We start from the raw sequence: 16,830 nt of genomic DNA on the forward strand, positions 1-16,830 counted from the left end.
TGCCAGTTTTACAGAAAAGGAAACTGATGCTCAGAGCGTAGAGGCAGAGGCTGCATTTGTACTATCAGCGAGTAAAAAGCCGAGGCGTCCGACGCCGGGAAGCCTTAGAAATGTTCTCGTCTGGGTAAATGAGGTGACCCGGTATAGGGGCAGGGAAATCTTCTGGCTGACTGTACGGTTTCAGGGAGAAGTTGGGCAGCAACAAAAGGGGAAGAACCAACTGTGAGGGGGCAGGCGAGGTCGAACCTACACCTAGACCCGCGGTGGTGCGCCCGCGTGGATGCCCCGGCGAAGCAGCGAGACGCGGCGCCTTTAAAAACCTGGCCCGGGGTGTGTTCGGAGCGTGGAGGTCCCGCCCCTGGGCGTGCCACCTGGCGCCCCGCCCCCAGGCTTGTAGCGGCGGCCCCGGGAGGCGGCGCCCGCTCTGGCTCCGCCGGCGCTCCAGTGGCGGCGGCGGTGGCTTCTCCGCCGGCTTGGCGCCTCCTCTCCCTCGGGCGGCTTCCCCGCGCGCTGCCCAGGGCGTCTGGCCGCGCCCGGACACTCGCGGCCCGCTCGGCTATGGCCCGCGCCCCGCGACGTGGCGGGCGGGTGCGAGGGCGCCGGACGGCGCGGCCCGAGTGAGGCGGGGCCGCCCTCCCGCTCTCGGCCGGGGCCGCCCGGGATGGCCGTGCTGCCGCTCCGCCGGGCGCTGCTGCTGTGGCAGCTGCTGGCGGCGGGCGGCGCGGCGCTGGAAATCGGCCGTTTCGACCCGGAGCGCGGGCGCGGGCCGGCGCCTTGCCAGATGATGGAGATCCCCATGTGCCGTGGCATCGGCTACAACCTGACCCGCATGCCCAACCTGCTGGGCCACACGTCTCAGGGCGAGGCAGCCGCCGAGCTGGCCGAGTTCGCGCCGCTCGTGCAGTACGGCTGCCACAGCCACCTGCGCTTCTTCCTATGCTCGCTCTACGCGCCCATGTGCACGGACCAGGTCTCGACGCCCATCCCCGCCTGCCGGCCCATGTGCGAGCAGGCGCGGCTGCGCTGCGCGCCCATCATGGAACAGTTCAACTTCGGCTGGCCGGACTCGCTGGACTGCGCCCGGCTGCCCACGCGCAACGACCCACACGCGCTCTGCATGGAGGCGCCCGAGAATGCCACGGTGGGCCCTGCGGAGCCCCACAAGGGCCTGGGCATGTTGCCCGTGGCGCCGCGGCCCGCGCGGCCCCCCGGCGACGCCGCCCCGGGCTTGGGCGGTGGCGGCACCTGCGAGAACCCGGAGAAGTTCCAGTACGTGGAGAAGAGCCGCTCGTGCGCGCCGCGCTGCGGGTCGGGCGTCGAGGTGTTCTGGTCGCGGCGCGACAAGGACTTCGCGCTCGTCTGGATGGCCGTGTGGTCGGCGCTGTGCTTCTTCTCCACTGCCTTCACCGTGCTCACCTTCCTGCTGGAGCCTCACCGCTTCCAGTACCCCGAGCGCCCCATCATTTTCCTCTCCATGTGCTACAACGTCTACTCGCTAGCGTTCCTCATCCGCGCGGTGGCTGGGGCCCAGAGCGTGGCCTGCGACCAGGAGGCGGGTGCGCTGTACGTGATACAGGAGGGACTGGAGAATACGGGCTGCACCCTCGTCTTCCTGCTGCTCTACTACTTCGGCATGGCCAGCTCGCTGTGGTGGGTGGTGCTGACCCTCACCTGGTTCCTGGCCGCCGGCAAGAAATGGGGCCATGAGGCCATCGAGGCCCATGGCAGCTACTTCCACATGGCGGCCTGGGGCTTGCCAGCCCTCAAGACCATCGTTATCCTGACACTGCGCAAGGTGGCGGGGGATGAGCTGACCGGGCTTTGCTACGTGGCCAGCATGGATGCGGCTGCGCTTACCGGCTTTGTGCTGGTGCCCCTCTCCTGCTACCTGGTGCTGGGCACCAGTTTCCTCCTGACCGGCTTCGTGGCCCTCTTCCACATCCGCAAGATCATGAAGACAGGCGGCACCAACACGGAGAAGCTGGAGAAGCTCATGGTCAAGATTGGAGTCTTCTCCATTCTCTACACCGTTCCCGCCACCTGCGTCATTGTGTGCTACGTCTATGAACGCCTCAACATGGACTTCTGGCGCCTGAGGGCCACAGAGCAGCCGTGCTTGGCGGCCACCACGCCCGGTGGCCGGAGGGACTGCTCACTGCAAGGGGGCTCCGTGCCCACGGTGGCTGTCTTTATGCTCAAAATCTTCATGTCGCTGGTGGTGGGCATCACCAGCGGCGTCTGGGTATGGAGCTCCAAGACTTTCCAGACTTGGCAGAGCCTGTGCCACCGCAAGATGGCAGCTGGCCGGGCCCGGGCAAAGGCCTGCCGGGCCTCAGGGGGCTATGGCCGTGGCACTCACTGCCAGTATAAGGCCCCCACCGTCGTCTTGCACATGACTAAGACGGACCCTACTCTGGAGAACCCCACACACCTCTAGGGACACAGGCCTGCCTGGGGCGGCTGTTGCCCCCTCCTAGCCCCCCTCCGGAGGAGACAGCTGACTAGCAGCTGCCCAGCTGTCAAGGTCAGGCAAGTGAATGCAGGGGGGCCCAGGTCCAGGGCGGGTAGACTCTTCTTCAACCCTCACTTGTCAGGACCCAGTGAGGCTCACTCCCCTGTAACCTAGTGCAGGGGTTGGGCCTGGCTGGGTCCCCACAGGGTACTGGGGCAGAGGTAATGTGGAGAGGAGAGGTACAAGGGGGCGTGGTGCAGCAGGGAGTTTATTTAATGATGTAATTTATTGTTGAGTTTCTCTGGAAGCTGTGACTGGAATAAACCCCCGTGTGGCACCGCTGAGTCCTCTCTGGGCTGAGACGGGAAAGGTAGGAGGGGAAGGGCCCTGCAGGAGTCTCCCTTGTGAGCAGAGCTGGGGGTGGGTGCTGGGTTCATCCCCTGGCTCTCCAGCAATCAGGAGGACATCCTGCTGTGAAACAGCTGTGTTTTGCAGGAGTCCCAGATTCTCCTGGAGTGAGTTTTCCCCTCTGGCCTATCTGCTCCGTTTGGCAACCTGCTTGCCTTTCTGAGCCCTGGGTTTCCGCTGCCCAAGGTGAGACTGGACTGCTTGCTGGGATACTCAGGGAATCTCCTGGGATGACACTCCCACCTTTGGCCCTGGGGAAACTAGCCTGTATGGGAGCTGTAAGACCCCGCTTTCCTCATATATGTAAAAAATGAGGGCATCAGCCTGTCTCAAAGGTCCTCCAGATGGACCTGCTCCCACTGTCTTGCTGTGGATCTATTTTGCCGTCCCCTCCCTGGGGCCTGAGGGCTGAGGCTGGACTCTGACTGTCCTCATTGCTTTTGAAGATTACTGATGTAGCCCCTTCACTCCTTGGTCAGAGCACCCACTCACCCCCTCGTCCTCTGGGTGAAGGGGCTGGACTATTAGCCAGCATCTTGGTAGTATACACAGGCATAGAGATATGGAGGATAGTGGGAATCGGGCCCCCAGCCCCTAAAGGGCTGTGGAAAGGTTTGAGGTGCTGAGTGCAGCTGTGAGAAATGGGGCAGGGGCAGGGCTCCCCTGAGGCAGCTTGCATATTCGTGTACCAGATTAGGAAAAGGTACTGTGTGTATCTGGTGCCAGGGAAGTGCAGGGCTGCTGGGACCTGCGCCACCTCTGTCCATTGTGAGCTGTGTGTGGCCATCCTGGAGACCCTGTCTCCATCAGCATGGGGTCAGACCTTGGGGGTCCCCATCTTGGCCTCTACTTTGGCCACTGTGAGCATCTTGGTGACTGTCCGTGGGTGCATGTTACATTGTCACTGCCAGGAGGACCCAAGGGTCCAGCCCCACTGCCAGCCAAGGGGAGGCCCAAGGTCAACTACTTCAGTATCAAGAGTAGGGCTGAGCCCTGCCCCACAAACCCAGAGCCCTTAACCCTGCACCAACCACCAATCTCACAGGGCCAAGAAACCAAATGGAGATCAAACAGGTGGTGTCAGCTCCCTCAGTGGTTGAGGGGAAGGGGCTGTCCCTCACCACAATTAACAGTACTGATTCCCAAGGGGAATTTTGTGATCTTCACACCTTTGCTTATGTTTTTCTTGCACACAGAATGTCACCCCCAATCTAAATCCTGCCCTTCTCATAGAGAACACAGGAAGTCCCCACACCACCTTTGACCAGCAAAGCCAAGTGACCATAACACCTTGAAACCCCCGTGAGGGTCCCTGACTGAGGAACAGAAGGAGTATATAGAAGGTGACAGGGGCTCAAGTTGGGAGTGGGAGGGGCAGTGGCTGCAGATTTGTAGGAGTCAAGCTGAAGCTGCTCAGGGCCTGCTGCTCAAGGCAGGGGCAGCCAGAGTCATGAGAGGATTCCAGAGAAGGGGAAGAGAAAGGCAAGTGATGTGCATGGGCCAAGGGTGGAGGGGAGGGCGAGTATCAGGAGCAGCACTGGTTCACCCTATTCCTTGCCAGTCAGTGGAGGGGGCAGAGGGTGGCACTTGGCTATGTCCCGATGTCCCACTCAGTGGAGACAAGATTGGCTTCTAGGACAACTGGGATGGGGGCAGGGATGGTTCACACAGGCCGGGAAATTAGAGAGGGAGGGATCTCAGTGCTGGAAGATACTATGGAGAAGTCCCACTCTGGAGGAAAAGGAAGATGGGAACAGTACTGAAGACGTTTTACAGTGGCCCTCCATATGATCCTCCTCTCCCCACTTCACGGACAAGAGAAGCGTTTGAAGGGCTTGACTGGCTCAGGATCACACAGCAAGGGAGACTATGGCCTCCAGAGCTCCTGTGACTCCCACACCATGGATTCTGGCAGGGCGTGGGGTGAGTTGGAAGGGTGGTTTTGTCCACAGAAACCTCTCCCCCAACCCTCAAAAAGGAAATTCCAGAGCCCAACAGAAATGCCTCAGAAACCAACACCTGCTGGCCTGTGCAGGGTGTACCCCCACGCCATCCCTTGGTGGCCGTGGCAGCCCAGCACATGGCTCCTCAGAGCAGCACATGTGCATGTCCACGCCCGCTGGGCCTGTCTGTGAGGGCCAAGCCTGAGCTTGTTCTTAAGGGAACTTCTGAGCCCTGACCTCAGTCAGCATCAGTTCCAAGGTAACAATTCAAAGTTCACTGGAGTCAGACTGAGGAGAGGCCCCAGGTGGTCAGTAGCTGCCCTCACCCCCTGCTTAGTTCCACCCCAAAGGAGGATGCTCCAGGGCAGTGAAAAGGCCCGGAGGCCCTGGACAGGGTTACAGCAGAAGTGGTAATGGAACAGCAACCTTCTCTTCCTACCTGGTTTGAGTATCTCACTCAGCATCCTGCTGAGGGGACCCTGGGTCTCAGGCAAGTTGGAGACGTGGTTCCCTAGTGGAAGCAGCACTGCCCATGAGTAGCTGCCTTGGAATCCAAACACCACCTCACTGCCACCCTGGACTGTGCCCCCTCCCCAGGAACAGGGTTTGGGGAAAAAGAGGAGTAGGTAGGATGAGGGAGATTGTACCAGAGTAATGATTCAGACCCTTATCCTCAGGAAAAAAGTTCTCGGCTCCATCTGCAGCAGTCAACCCAAATCAGGTGCTTCCCCCAAGGTCACACCCTGCTAGGGAGGCACGCGCTGGGACAATCAAGAAAGACCAGGATACAGACCCTAGATGAGGTGACAGTGCCCCACAGGTACTATCCTAGTGTCACGTTAAGAAACCCACCCCAGGACAGGACTTCACAGGTGTGGGCTGGCAGCCCCTAGTCCAGCTGTGCTTGTGGGGAAAATGCTCAGGGGTAACCCAACTCCCTTTCCAGAGCTGGAAGGCTGGTCAAATTCAATCTGACCTTGGGGCAAACCGCTTCCTCCCCAGCAGGGCTGAAAATCCCCAGGGCTCGGTGCAGGCCTGGCTGGAAGCCCATGCTCTCCAAGGCCACAAAGCCAGTCAGTGGCAGAACCCGCACCCAGGGCTTAGGTTTCTCCTCAAATTTCCTCCCATTTTGCCTTGTGCTGTCCCCGGTGCAGCTGGTCAGAAGCAGGCGGTTTCACTTCTCAGTAAATGGGATCATGCGGCGGCTCGGCAGAATCCTGGGATTCCACAGGCGGGCTGTCGCCCTGCAGTGACCTACTCCCATCAACCACTCTGACTTTATAAAATAAACTCCCAGCATAAAAAATAAATGAAGGCATGAATAAACAAGACTGGCTATGCGGTAGGATTGTTGAAGCTCAGTACATGGGAATTTGTTTTGTATGTTTGAAATTTTCCTTGAAAAGAAGTGTTTTAAAATGTCAGGAGTTACCCCAAAATTAAGTCCTAAAGGACTACACAAATTCCCATAGTGAAGCCTTAAAAAATACTTCCTCCTAATTCCTAGAAGTTTCTAATGAAATCTGGGGAGGGGGGCTGAGACAGAGACAAGGCCAGGAGAGGCTTGAAGGTCTTGGCTTCAGTTACCCAGGGCACCAGAAATTTCTCCTGGAAGCAAAGAAATGCAGTAGATGGATCTGACCTGCGCTTAAAAAGACTAAGCCAGAGGTCCTCTTGAGCCTGAAGAACTGGTTCCAAGAGTCCATGGGAAAACAGTGCTTGGGGCTGCCCTGTCTGCTACCACCTCCAAGAGCACAAAGAAAAATTCACCAGAATTGTTTCTTCTTTATAAACACAAGTACATAATGTTTATTTGAAATTCCAATTTATTACAAGTTTACCCTTTAATGGGGCCCTTCCTCCATAAAACAGTTTAAAAAAACAACAAACAACTCAGGTATCACTGAAGTGGGAACACGGAATTCTCACTGTTAACAAGAACAGACTGGCTCTAGGGTAAAAGGCAGGGAAGGTGCTGGCAGATGGGACTGTGAAATGGTAACGTCAGTGCTAACCCCAAGCCTGCGGGAGCCAGGACGGTAAACCTATCCAGCAGCCCCTGGAGCAAATCCCAAGGAGGCAAGGAGGATGGGGAGACAGGGACCACAGCTTGGAAGTTTCACTTTAAGAGGCTTTATTCTCAGGTTCTGTGAGCTGCAATCCCCTTGGATTTCTTTTCCCTTAAATAAGGTACAGAAGAGCTTAGGTGCTCCAAATTTCCAAATTCAAAGTTTATAGAAAAGAAAATTAAACCCTGTTTTGCTTTTTTATCAAAATCTGCCATAAACAGGAAAGACTACAAAGTTTTCCCTAAACATAACTACTAACTAGACTCGCTGTGGGGTGGGGCCGCTGCACCCCTCCTCCTGCCCTCCGTTCCCCATCCGTTCCCCATCCCTCCCCCCAAAACGGAGCACTGAGATTCTGGAACTCTGAGGCCAGAACAGCATGGCAGAGGCGGCTGCAGGTAGGGGCGGTGGAAACGGCCACCAGGGCAGGCAGAGGGACCGTCCTGACCAGGTTCCACTGCCTGCCCTGATGAGCTCCAACCCAACTTCTCTAAAGGAGAGAGGATGGGCTGAGATGCAGTAAAGTAAAGCAAACACGTTATCATATAAATTGTACTGTACATGTGCCAAAGCAAGATGACAAATATTTTTACAAGATGTTCTTTATACAATATCACTGCTGAAACAAGCAACCATTAATAACTAGAAAAGTCAATTTAAAAAAAAAGTTAAACATTTAAATTCTTCCTGCTTTTCTTCTGCTCCCGTAAGAGCTTGTCTGGTATGTGGGTGGGCTAGGCTCCAACACCCCTCTGGCCAGACCCATCAAAGTAAAGGTTATATGCACGGTTACAAGCAGGGCTCCAGTCTCTGAGTGAAGTGCCTTAGGTTTTTTTGAGGGGGTGAGGTGGGGGCGGGAGCAGGGAGGGAGCTGTCAGAAAGAAGGGGAAGGGTATTCAGGAATGGCTGCAGGACATGTCCCTTTACTCTGCCAAGATCAACTCAACAGACCACAACTGTTTCATGATGCTGGTGAATACAGAATTCTGTATGGCACTCACTGATACCGTCACCTGAGAGGGAGGGAGAGACAGAGCACGGGCTTAAAGAAACAAGACTGTGTATAAATATAGATTACAAAAATCGACACCACCTTCCCAGTTGGCCTGATTACCCTTCATCCTTCTACGTAATACAGTAATCCCTCCCCTGGAGACCAGAGGGCTTGGCACTGTTGTGGTGGCCAAAGTGGGAGGGACCTTAGGAAAAAAGAAAGAAAAGGAACTGGGTTTACAAGAAAAGCCATACCCTTGGACTCTTCCAGAAAACTCTCAGAAAGGGGGTTTAAGGCCATCTACCCCCACAGTATTTCTGGGCAAAGACCACCAACCCAGTATGAGGCTCTCCAAAGTGCTCTGCTCGATTAAGGCCCATGGAGAGTTTGGGAAACAGGGCCCGAGCCTGGGATGAAGGCATTCCTGGGCTCCCAGGGACCTCCTCCCTTCCGCATTCTCCAGCTTCCTCTCTCATCTCCCTCCCACCCTCCCTCGCTCTCTCCCTTGATTCCCCCAGCCTCAGCTCCCTTACCAGCCCTGCCTCTCTACTTCTTCTGTCTTCGTCCCCTGGACTGTCCAATGGGCTCTGGCTCACTGTCCCCTTCATCTTCAGCAAGCCGATCAGGAAACTTCTTGCGTTTCCTACGGACATATGGGTGGCCAGGAAGGTGTTTATGCAACAGAGCCACCAGACACTGTTCTGTCTTCACCATGCAGTTTAGCACATGGCTGCCTCGGCAGTTGTAAAGCTCAGCGTTGGTAAACACTTGCTTCATGTCAGTAAGAAACTCCTGCACAGAGCGGTAGCTCCCACAGGAACACTTGTTCTGCATTGTCTGGAAGTCCATGGGATGGGAGATCACATCATAGTAGTCCTCAGCTTCGTCTCTGGTCACAGGCTCCCTTGGAGAAGAACCAAATGGAGAGATTAGCACACCCCTGAATCCAATGGACAGACACTGTTACCAAACCACCAGCCCCAGAATGCCCATCCTGCTGAGATCAGCCAACCAGCAGGCAGAGTAGATGTGTTCACCTTGTACTCAGAGCTGTCTCTGACAGTTTGGGAAGCTAATTTCCCTGCCACTGAGATGTGTCCTGAGGGAAGGGATCGGGGTAGTTCCTAGGGGTTCAGCTTGGTACGCCCTCCGCCAGCTGCAAGGTTAGCCCTGCTCCTCTGTGCCTGCGGCCACGAAGCCCACCTGAAGGGCCAGCTGAAGCGGTACTTCACTATCTTGTGGAGGATCTCTTCACACTTCTGCAACTCCAGGCTCTGCCTCCGGGAGCTCCGCTTGGTCTGAAGCACCTGGCCCCAAAGAAAGAAGACATGTTATTGCAGGTCCAAGAGAAAAAGAATGGACAGGGCATGTATATCTGCTTTAAAAAAAAGAAAAAGTTCAACCATTTTCTTGGATGAGAGATGGTCAAAATCATCTGACTTCCAGTCAGGAAGTGTTCTCAGCCAGGGGGCATCAGCCCACCTGCCTCCTCCCTGGTGGACAGTGATCAAAGCAGCAGAGGCAGGCTGCAGCTGCTGAACTACAGTGGTCCTGCTAGAGGTCAGCTAGACAGGGCCACTGTCAACAGGACACTAGCTCTCTCAGAGCAGATGGACCTGGGATTATGGTAACACCATGGATGAGTATAAACAAGCAACTGCAGAAAGCCAGGCGGGTTATGGGGACCACCAGCAGCCAATTTTGTGGGGCTGGGATGTCTGAGGGAAAAAAAAGCAAGAGGTACAATTTCCTTCTTGGGGTCCTGCCCGCAGGCCTGTGGGAGCTAAGTGGCTAAAGAGAAAGGAGCAGGGCCTTCCTTCCAGGGGGCAGTAACAGGCTGTAACTCACAGCAGGAGGAGCAGAGTTGAGGGGTCAGGGCCAGGCAAGCAGGAGATGCTCTGAATGCCCTCGGGGCTCTCTAATGGCTTACTTTATGACCCCAGCCCACTCCCGCTCCAACTTGATCTGTCAGAACAACCAAGTTTTCAAGAGCCTCTTTTCGTTCTTCAAAGCTCAAGTGAAATCTAAATCAAAACCACTAAAATTACATTGGCTGAGGAGCAGAGGGGAGGGTAACGTCCCTCCCGTGACAACTGTCGGCGAAAGACCCAAGAGTAAGTGAGGCTCCAACATTGCTGACATTCCCACAACAGAGACCCAGCCCCTCTGAGCCACGGGAGACACATGGAGACTATTTTAAAATCCTTAACAAGTCGTAGGCTGACTGTTAACGAGAGGAGACGCTTGCAGGCTGCAGCAGGGATGCCGGACATAGCCGTTCCTGGAGGGCCTGCCGCCTCGTTTGCCTCCAGGCCCACCCATCTGCCCCATCAGCCTCCAAAGTCAGGGAGGAGGGAGCAGGGGGAGGCTCCACCTGTCGCCTGATGAGTACCCAGGACTGGAGTGGGGGGTACGGGACAAATGCTGGAGGGCGGATGGGAAGTAATTCTCACCAGCTCATCAACCTCGGCATCTTCCACAGGTGGTGCCTTGGGCCGGGACCTCCTGGCAGGATGCGGCTTCTTACCTGGTCGTCGGCCTGGCCTTGCTGCAGGGGGGATGACACCCTGCTTACTCCGGATAGTTTTTCGAGGTCTCACTGAAACAAAAAAATATGCATTCAGAGCAGAACTGAGGCTGAAGGGAGCATGCCCACGAAAAGGGCGATACTCTGGACAAGCAAAGCGATGGCTTCCTTTGGTCAGGGGTGCACTTGCCTACCTCACAGGACACTAGGCTGCAGTAGCAGAGGAAGAATGGCTACCTTTCATCATCTGCCAGAGACCTTTTAAGAGTCTCTTCAGAAGGCCAGTTCCTTCAGTACGCCCACCCTCTGTCCCCACCCTGTCCAGTTACTCCCAGGAATGAGGAGTCAATTGTAAACTGACTCACTCGGGAGGAAAGGCCATCTGCTGATGTGTCTGCTGGGATTCCCACAGCCCAAGCTCAGCCTGAGAATGTATGTACTTACGTGTGAGATGGAATTTGAGTGTGGAATAGATCCTGTTTCATAATCCCCAGTTATCCTACACTCACCACAACAATCTTTTCAGAGAAAAGCTGATACTTATGTGTACTCTTCCTCACTGAATCTAATTTAAGGCTAGCCCCAGTCCTGCTTTCTTGTATTTCTGAAAACCACAGACAGTAGGCCAGGCCACTTCCACAGGAGCCCAGAATCCCCCAAGAGAGAATAAAGACTACAAGGCACCCAAGACTGTCTGTATCTCAGGTTTACTACAGGTGCTCAGCGTCAGACAAACCAGTATTTCTCAATACGTCCTCAATGCTCCACAAGGATTAGCTCAAAGCTTCTCCCCTAAGCAAATTTTCCCCCAGAAAGGGGGGATGGGCATTTGGACAGAGATGGGGGTATGCAGAAGCAATGATACAGAGAATCAATAACCAATGTTGTTATAGTCTACTTCTGGACCATGAATGCCCCTTCACTGACTATTTTAGGTTCTCTAAGTTCAAGACCAGGCTAGGAAGAGAGAGTAAGAAGATGGGGTGCCAAGGATGAAAGGCAGGCTGCTAGGGGCAGCCAGCAGTCCAGGGCCTTGAGTTGTACTAGGGAACCACGTCACTGGTGGACTAAAAGGCAGAGTAGACAAAAGGCTCTGAAGTACCAAATACTTCCTAGATCCTTTTGGTAGACAAGGCCCCAGAAACCTGGAGAGGAAAACAATTCCTTGGAAAGAGAGCAGTAACTTGAAAGTGGAAAGCAACCATTACTTGGGAAATAAACAAAATCGGTACGCCACTATATACAGAATCTGTTCCCAGACAACCATGCATCCAAATCACAACTCTCTGGCAGTACTCAGTGGTCCTGAGTTAACAGGTTACTTGTCTCCTTACCCTGGATACCTATAAAAAAATTATGGCATGTGAACAAAGGGAGCCCTACGGGAATGAGAGAAATGTAGGTGCCCCAAATTAAAATCTGTGGGATCAGGGAAGATGGGAGCAGGAGTACAAGCCCAAAGCCCTCTCGTCTGGGGAGCGCCAGTGCAGTGGGCCTGGGCGTGCCAAACACCCTCTCTCTCCTTATACCAAACACAACTGGTCAGAGCTATGATCTTGGGAACTGTACTTCTCTTCAAAAGCTCACCAAAATCTTCAACTGTGGTTTCTTTTCTATTAACCTACAAAGAAGGGTGCATTTTGCAAAAAGGGAGGCTGTTAAAAGGCTAGACTGCAGGACTTAACATTTAACCATTAAAATGACACGACTCTCAAAACTTCAAGAAAAAGGAACATGAGAGATTATGTCTACAAGGCGAGCATAAATGAGGAGGCCTTTTTTCCCTGCTGCTGTCTAGTGAGAAACAGCCGAACTTTCCCGATACCACCACCTAAACCGTGGAAAAAAGTCTTTTCAAACTAGCAAATCTACAGCCTGCACACTACAGGGAAGAGAAAATCACTGTAACCAGAGAAAAAATAACTTCTGTAAAAGCAACACTGCACCAGAAGCCACAAGAACTGTTAGAGATGGCAATGGGCCTAGATCTTTGTTACCCCACACTGAGGGCTTCAAAACCAGCAGACTTGCCATTAACATACCTGGGGCCTCGAATTCCACTAGACCTTAGACCAAGTGGATCTGCCATAGTTTGATGTTGAAACCAAGCCACCCAACCTCCTACTAGGAAGGTAGTTAACTGGCATCTTGAAAACCCATTTAAAACATGGCAGCAGAGTCACCCCACAGCCACAGCATGAGAAAAGGAAGACGGCAGGATGGCAACATCAGGTGTCTGCTGCTGACCCAGTCTTTCCAAGTCAGTTCAGAAGACTGTGATGCCAACTGTGAAAGTCAAGGGAATACTTACATCGCAAACCAGCCACCTCATAGTCCTCCTCCTCCTCCTCCTCCTCTTCTTCTTCCTCTTCATCGCTCTCATCACCTTCGCTGTCCTCAGAGGCAGACTCTTCAGTGTAATTCCTGTATGGGGGGGGAGGGGAATACTTGTAGAGAACATGGATCTAGGCCGAAACAGCCCTAAGAAAGGTAAAGTTCCACCTAGATCTTGGCAACTTTTTCCTTTCCAGACTTCACGGATCTGATGATTCAGGGAGGGAACCTGAATCTAGGCCAGGACACAGGAAGCAGAATGAAAACCTGAGTGTCAACAGCATGCCTCCTCCAATAGGCCCCAAACGCTTTGGGTAAGATACCAATGGCAACAAAAACCAAAACCAAAATGCAACCTCACCCCTCAACACACAAAATAATACAGAACTCTATTCCTTTTGTCTCACAAAAACCAGCCAGATAATGTAACATTTCAGGTATTAAAGGCTGTCCCCAACTCTGGGGTGGACTGAAAGGATAAACAGCCCAGACAGGTGTTACTCCACCTTCATGGCCCCCTTCCAGGAGCTGAAACAGCTTGCAAATGACCATAACATCAAAGCACTGGTAATCCCAGCTCAGAACAGCTGGTCCAAAGCCCCACCATTTCAGAGCAGCATGCTTCATCTCTCTAAGTGTAGCTGGAGTGGAGTGAGAAATAACCGAGTAATGCTGTTAGGTAGGCTCAGGATCAAACAGCTCTGCCCTTTCAGAGACAGACCAAGCCAGAGTGCCCATAAGTTGCTCTTTTATAACCTCATATTTCAATGTGGAAAACAATGGTATTAGCTTGGCAAACAGTAGGTGTCTCCTCTTTACAAGGCCCTGTGTTTCACCTTACTGGGATTAGGGTGAAAAACAAAGCATCACCTCTACTCTCTGGGCACTAACAATCTTATGGGAAGACAGCGTGTATAAAACTAACTACAAAGGCAAGATGTATCAAAATATTGTTTTAGAAAAAAAAAATACTGTTTTAGAGAAATCTGAGTTGGAACATAGAGAAGAAACAATTAACCCTAAGGATGTAAGGACGTTTTTAAAAAGCAGTGAAATTTTAGGTAGGCTGTGGACAGTTTGCTCAGGTGGGAGTTCTAGGGACAGGGAACGTTCCCAGCCGGGAGAAAGCACAAGAGGCAAGGATGCACAATGAACAGTCTATAACAAACACAAACATGGGAATGAGGGCTCATAAAAACTCACGCTAGTATTGTATATGAGTCTTAAAAGTTAGGCTTAGGGAGTTTGGACTTTATTCTAGAGACAATGGGAAGACCGAAGTTTTTTAACAGAACACTGACAAAAGCAGATCTTTGTCTTAAATAAACCATTCTGGTATCACCACAAAAGCTAGATGGATAGGAGAGGGGGATGGTATGAGATAAGGAGTTGACAAGCCACTGAAGGAGCCTAGAAGAGAGAAGTAAGAGGGCTGAATGACAGCAGGAGACTGATTCATAAGACATCTAGACATGGAATTGATAACATCTGGCAAATGAACAAATATGGAGATGAGGGAGAGGAAGATGTCCAAGCTGATATCAAAGTTCTAATCATGATAAGGAAGGAAAACAGTAGGTATGGGTAAGGAAGGTAGTGAGTTTCAGGATTTTTAGCAGTAGTTAGTTGCAGAAGTCATCACAAATTAAGAAATGGGCAAAGTGGAAGCAGATGACAGAGAGATATTTGTTGTTATTTGATAAGGTATGGTCAAGAAGATACAAAACACTGCTGGTAATGAAAACTAGAAATGTCAACATTAAGCTAAAATAAAATCAGAGCCCTCTGAGCTCCCACTGTAATACCTTAAACAACTGGGTTCTATACTCAAAAGATGAACTTATAGCTCCTCAGCATTATTCAGTTTGAGTAGCTGAAGCTTAAGTATAACGGCTATTTAATTAATGTATTTGTTTTTAAAAGAAGAAATTCTCACCTGCCACGGGAGTTGCGCCTGGCAGTAGCAGGCTGGCAGGCTGGGCACTGCCACTCACCATCTGGTACTTCATAGAGGGCAGGCCTCAGACAAAACAGGTGGAAGGCTTTATTACACTCGTCACACAAGATCAGCTTGTCATCCTCACCTGCAAGAAGAGAAACTTACACAGCACTGTCAGGAGCACAGCCACAGCCCTGAAAGAGCTGCACAGCCTGAACACTGTGGAGGAACAAGCATTCTAGTGCAGCGCCACCTCATTTTTTAAAATGCAGTCATCTTCTGAAAAGAGATGTAGCACAAACTAGACTATAGGTAATTCAGGGTTCAGGTCTTCTAACTTATATACCAAAAATCTACCCAGGGCTAGAAGACAGTTAACATTTACTAGGAGGTAGCAAAAATCAAGTGCTAGCAGGAAATTCTGCTGCTCCTCTCCCACTAAGAAATGAATCCCCCATGAAGTGTTACATTTTCTGCCCTTCCTCCTCCTTCCTGACCCTTCAAATGCTTCCAAACTCATATCTGATATGGTTCTCTTAAACCATTCGGTTTCCCCACCTTTGAAAATAAACCAAATCAATTTAAATGATTACCCCTAATCCAACCTTTATTCTACATCAGTTTTTAGAGCAACTCAATGATTTTACGTAGGTCTTTTCATCCCTGGAAATTAAATCCTAACCTAAGTCACAAGATAACTTTAGCCACTGAGAAGTCAATCACTGAGGGGCTTTTAGCCATCAAGTTCCTTTTACATATAACGGGGCTCTGAAAACTCTCAGTATTAAACAGTTCCAAATGCTTTGCTCTGTAGGAGTCAATGCTAGAAGGTCCAAACCCAAGTATTCTTCACAATGTACAAATACTGCCCTCTACCGGTAGCACCCATCTTACTTCATGGTGACTAAAATTCAGAGATAATGAAATAGATGTAAAAGTTTAGGTTAACTAATTTTGTCCCCTGTAGAAAATTTAAGGACTGGACAGATCAACTGCTCACGTTCTACTCAAAATTGAGAAACAAAGGGCACACTTTGATTTGCTGGCATGTGATTTAAAACACTAGAATTTTATAGACCTTTAAGAGCAGGTAAAATCTGTTCCACCACATTTAAAAGCTGTGTACACAGAGTTCTTCAGGAGACAAAAGATCTTGGAAATGGTAGTCCTAGGGCCTGATACACTCAGATAAGCAACTCTGATTTAAATATACCTTTCTTTCGACAAACTTTGCATCTAGCATTTTCTGCTGACATGTCCCATTTGATACAGGCATCAAGCATCCCAAGCAGAACATGCATTCTGGAAAAAGTCTGAGCTTCACGGATTGCTGTCTTCCATTTTTCCAGAGCAGATGCGACCTAGAGAGACCAAACAAGGCCAGCATTACTATCATGACCTCAAGTCATGAAATGTGGGTAATTCATATAATACTGACAGAAAGTATACACTGATAGAGGACAAGGAATAGGTAAAGATAAGAAGGAATCCTTAGTACATTTACCTCTTAGAACTCCTCCAGTCTAACCTATTTATCTTACAGAAGAAATCAAGGCTCTGAAGGGTGGAAAAAACTCGCCAAAGGTCACACAAAGAATTCAAGGGCAGGGTGGGGGTGGAGAATGACTGGAGACAGATCTCTTCTAGTGAAACCCACCTAAAGATTCAGTATCATTTAAAAGCAGGACCACCTGAACTGTGTAAATGCTAGCATGCAACAATGTCATGTAGCTAATAAAATTTTGGTCAACAAGATTGTCAGTTACTGCACAAATATATACCATGATCCCAGACTATAGGGCCTAGAAATGGTAAACAGTACCTATAAAGCATTCTACAATTCTTAAAAGTATTAAGTACTGACACAAAATACTCCTCTTGACTTTATCACCAGCTTTTAACTTAAGTGACAAATGTAAAGTTCCAGGGGGGTTGGCCTCATTTCATTCTGGGCAGTTACTAGCAGCATAACTTGCACTGCCTCCTCCCATTATCAGAAAATGCAAATTAATTTAGAATTAGTAAAGCAAAACAGGATGGAGGAAAAATATAACTGGGAATTTCCAACCCTCTCTCTATAAAATATGCATTCTGAGGAGGAAGAAAAATGCCTTTTTAAGACAATTCATTTATTTGTTTCGCTGTTTTACTAGTCAAAAGGCAG

General features: G+C 51.2%; 2 protein-coding genes across 4 annotated transcripts in view; one reads left to right on the forward strand and one right to left on the reverse strand.

Moving 5' to 3' along the window:
• Positions 1–421: 421 nt before the first annotated feature.
• Positions 422–2,789, forward strand: FZD9 (frizzled class receptor 9). Its single transcript, XM_074345913.1, has one exon. The coding sequence runs from the start codon at positions 662–664 to the stop codon at positions 2,435–2,437; it is 1,776 nt and encodes a 591-aa protein (XP_074202014.1). The 5' UTR covers positions 422–661; the 3' UTR covers positions 2,438–2,789.
• A 3,789-nt stretch (positions 2,790–6,578) lies between these two features.
• The window catches only part of BAZ1B (bromodomain adjacent to zinc finger domain 1B), a 59,140-nt gene continuing 48,888 nt past the window's right edge, over positions 6,579–16,830 (reverse strand). Inside the window, exons 14-20 of one of the 3 annotated variants that reach the window (XM_074345911.1) lie at positions 15,880–16,027; positions 14,664–14,826; positions 12,705–12,817; positions 10,320–10,465; positions 9,070–9,173; positions 8,400–8,770; positions 6,579–7,885 (exon numbers count right to left, since the gene is read on the reverse strand). In XM_074345911.1, the coding sequence (XP_074202012.1) occupies positions 8,413–8,770; positions 9,070–9,173; positions 10,320–10,465; positions 12,705–12,817; positions 14,664–14,826; positions 15,880–16,027 (1,032 nt within the window). In that variant the 3' untranslated portion in view covers positions 6,579–7,885; positions 8,400–8,412. Of the gene's footprint in view, positions 8,072–8,399; positions 8,771–9,069; positions 9,174–10,319; positions 10,466–12,704; positions 12,818–14,663; positions 14,827–15,879; positions 16,028–16,830 lie in introns of all 3 variants that reach the window. The other 2 variants (XM_074345910.1, XM_074345912.1) reach the window with 2 other exon arrangements.

This window comes from Camelus bactrianus, chromosome 18 (assembly GCF_048773025.1).
Source record: "Camelus bactrianus isolate YW-2024 breed Bactrian camel chromosome 18, ASM4877302v1, whole genome shotgun sequence".
Taxonomy (NCBI): Eukaryota; Metazoa; Chordata; class Mammalia; order Artiodactyla; family Camelidae; genus Camelus; species Camelus bactrianus.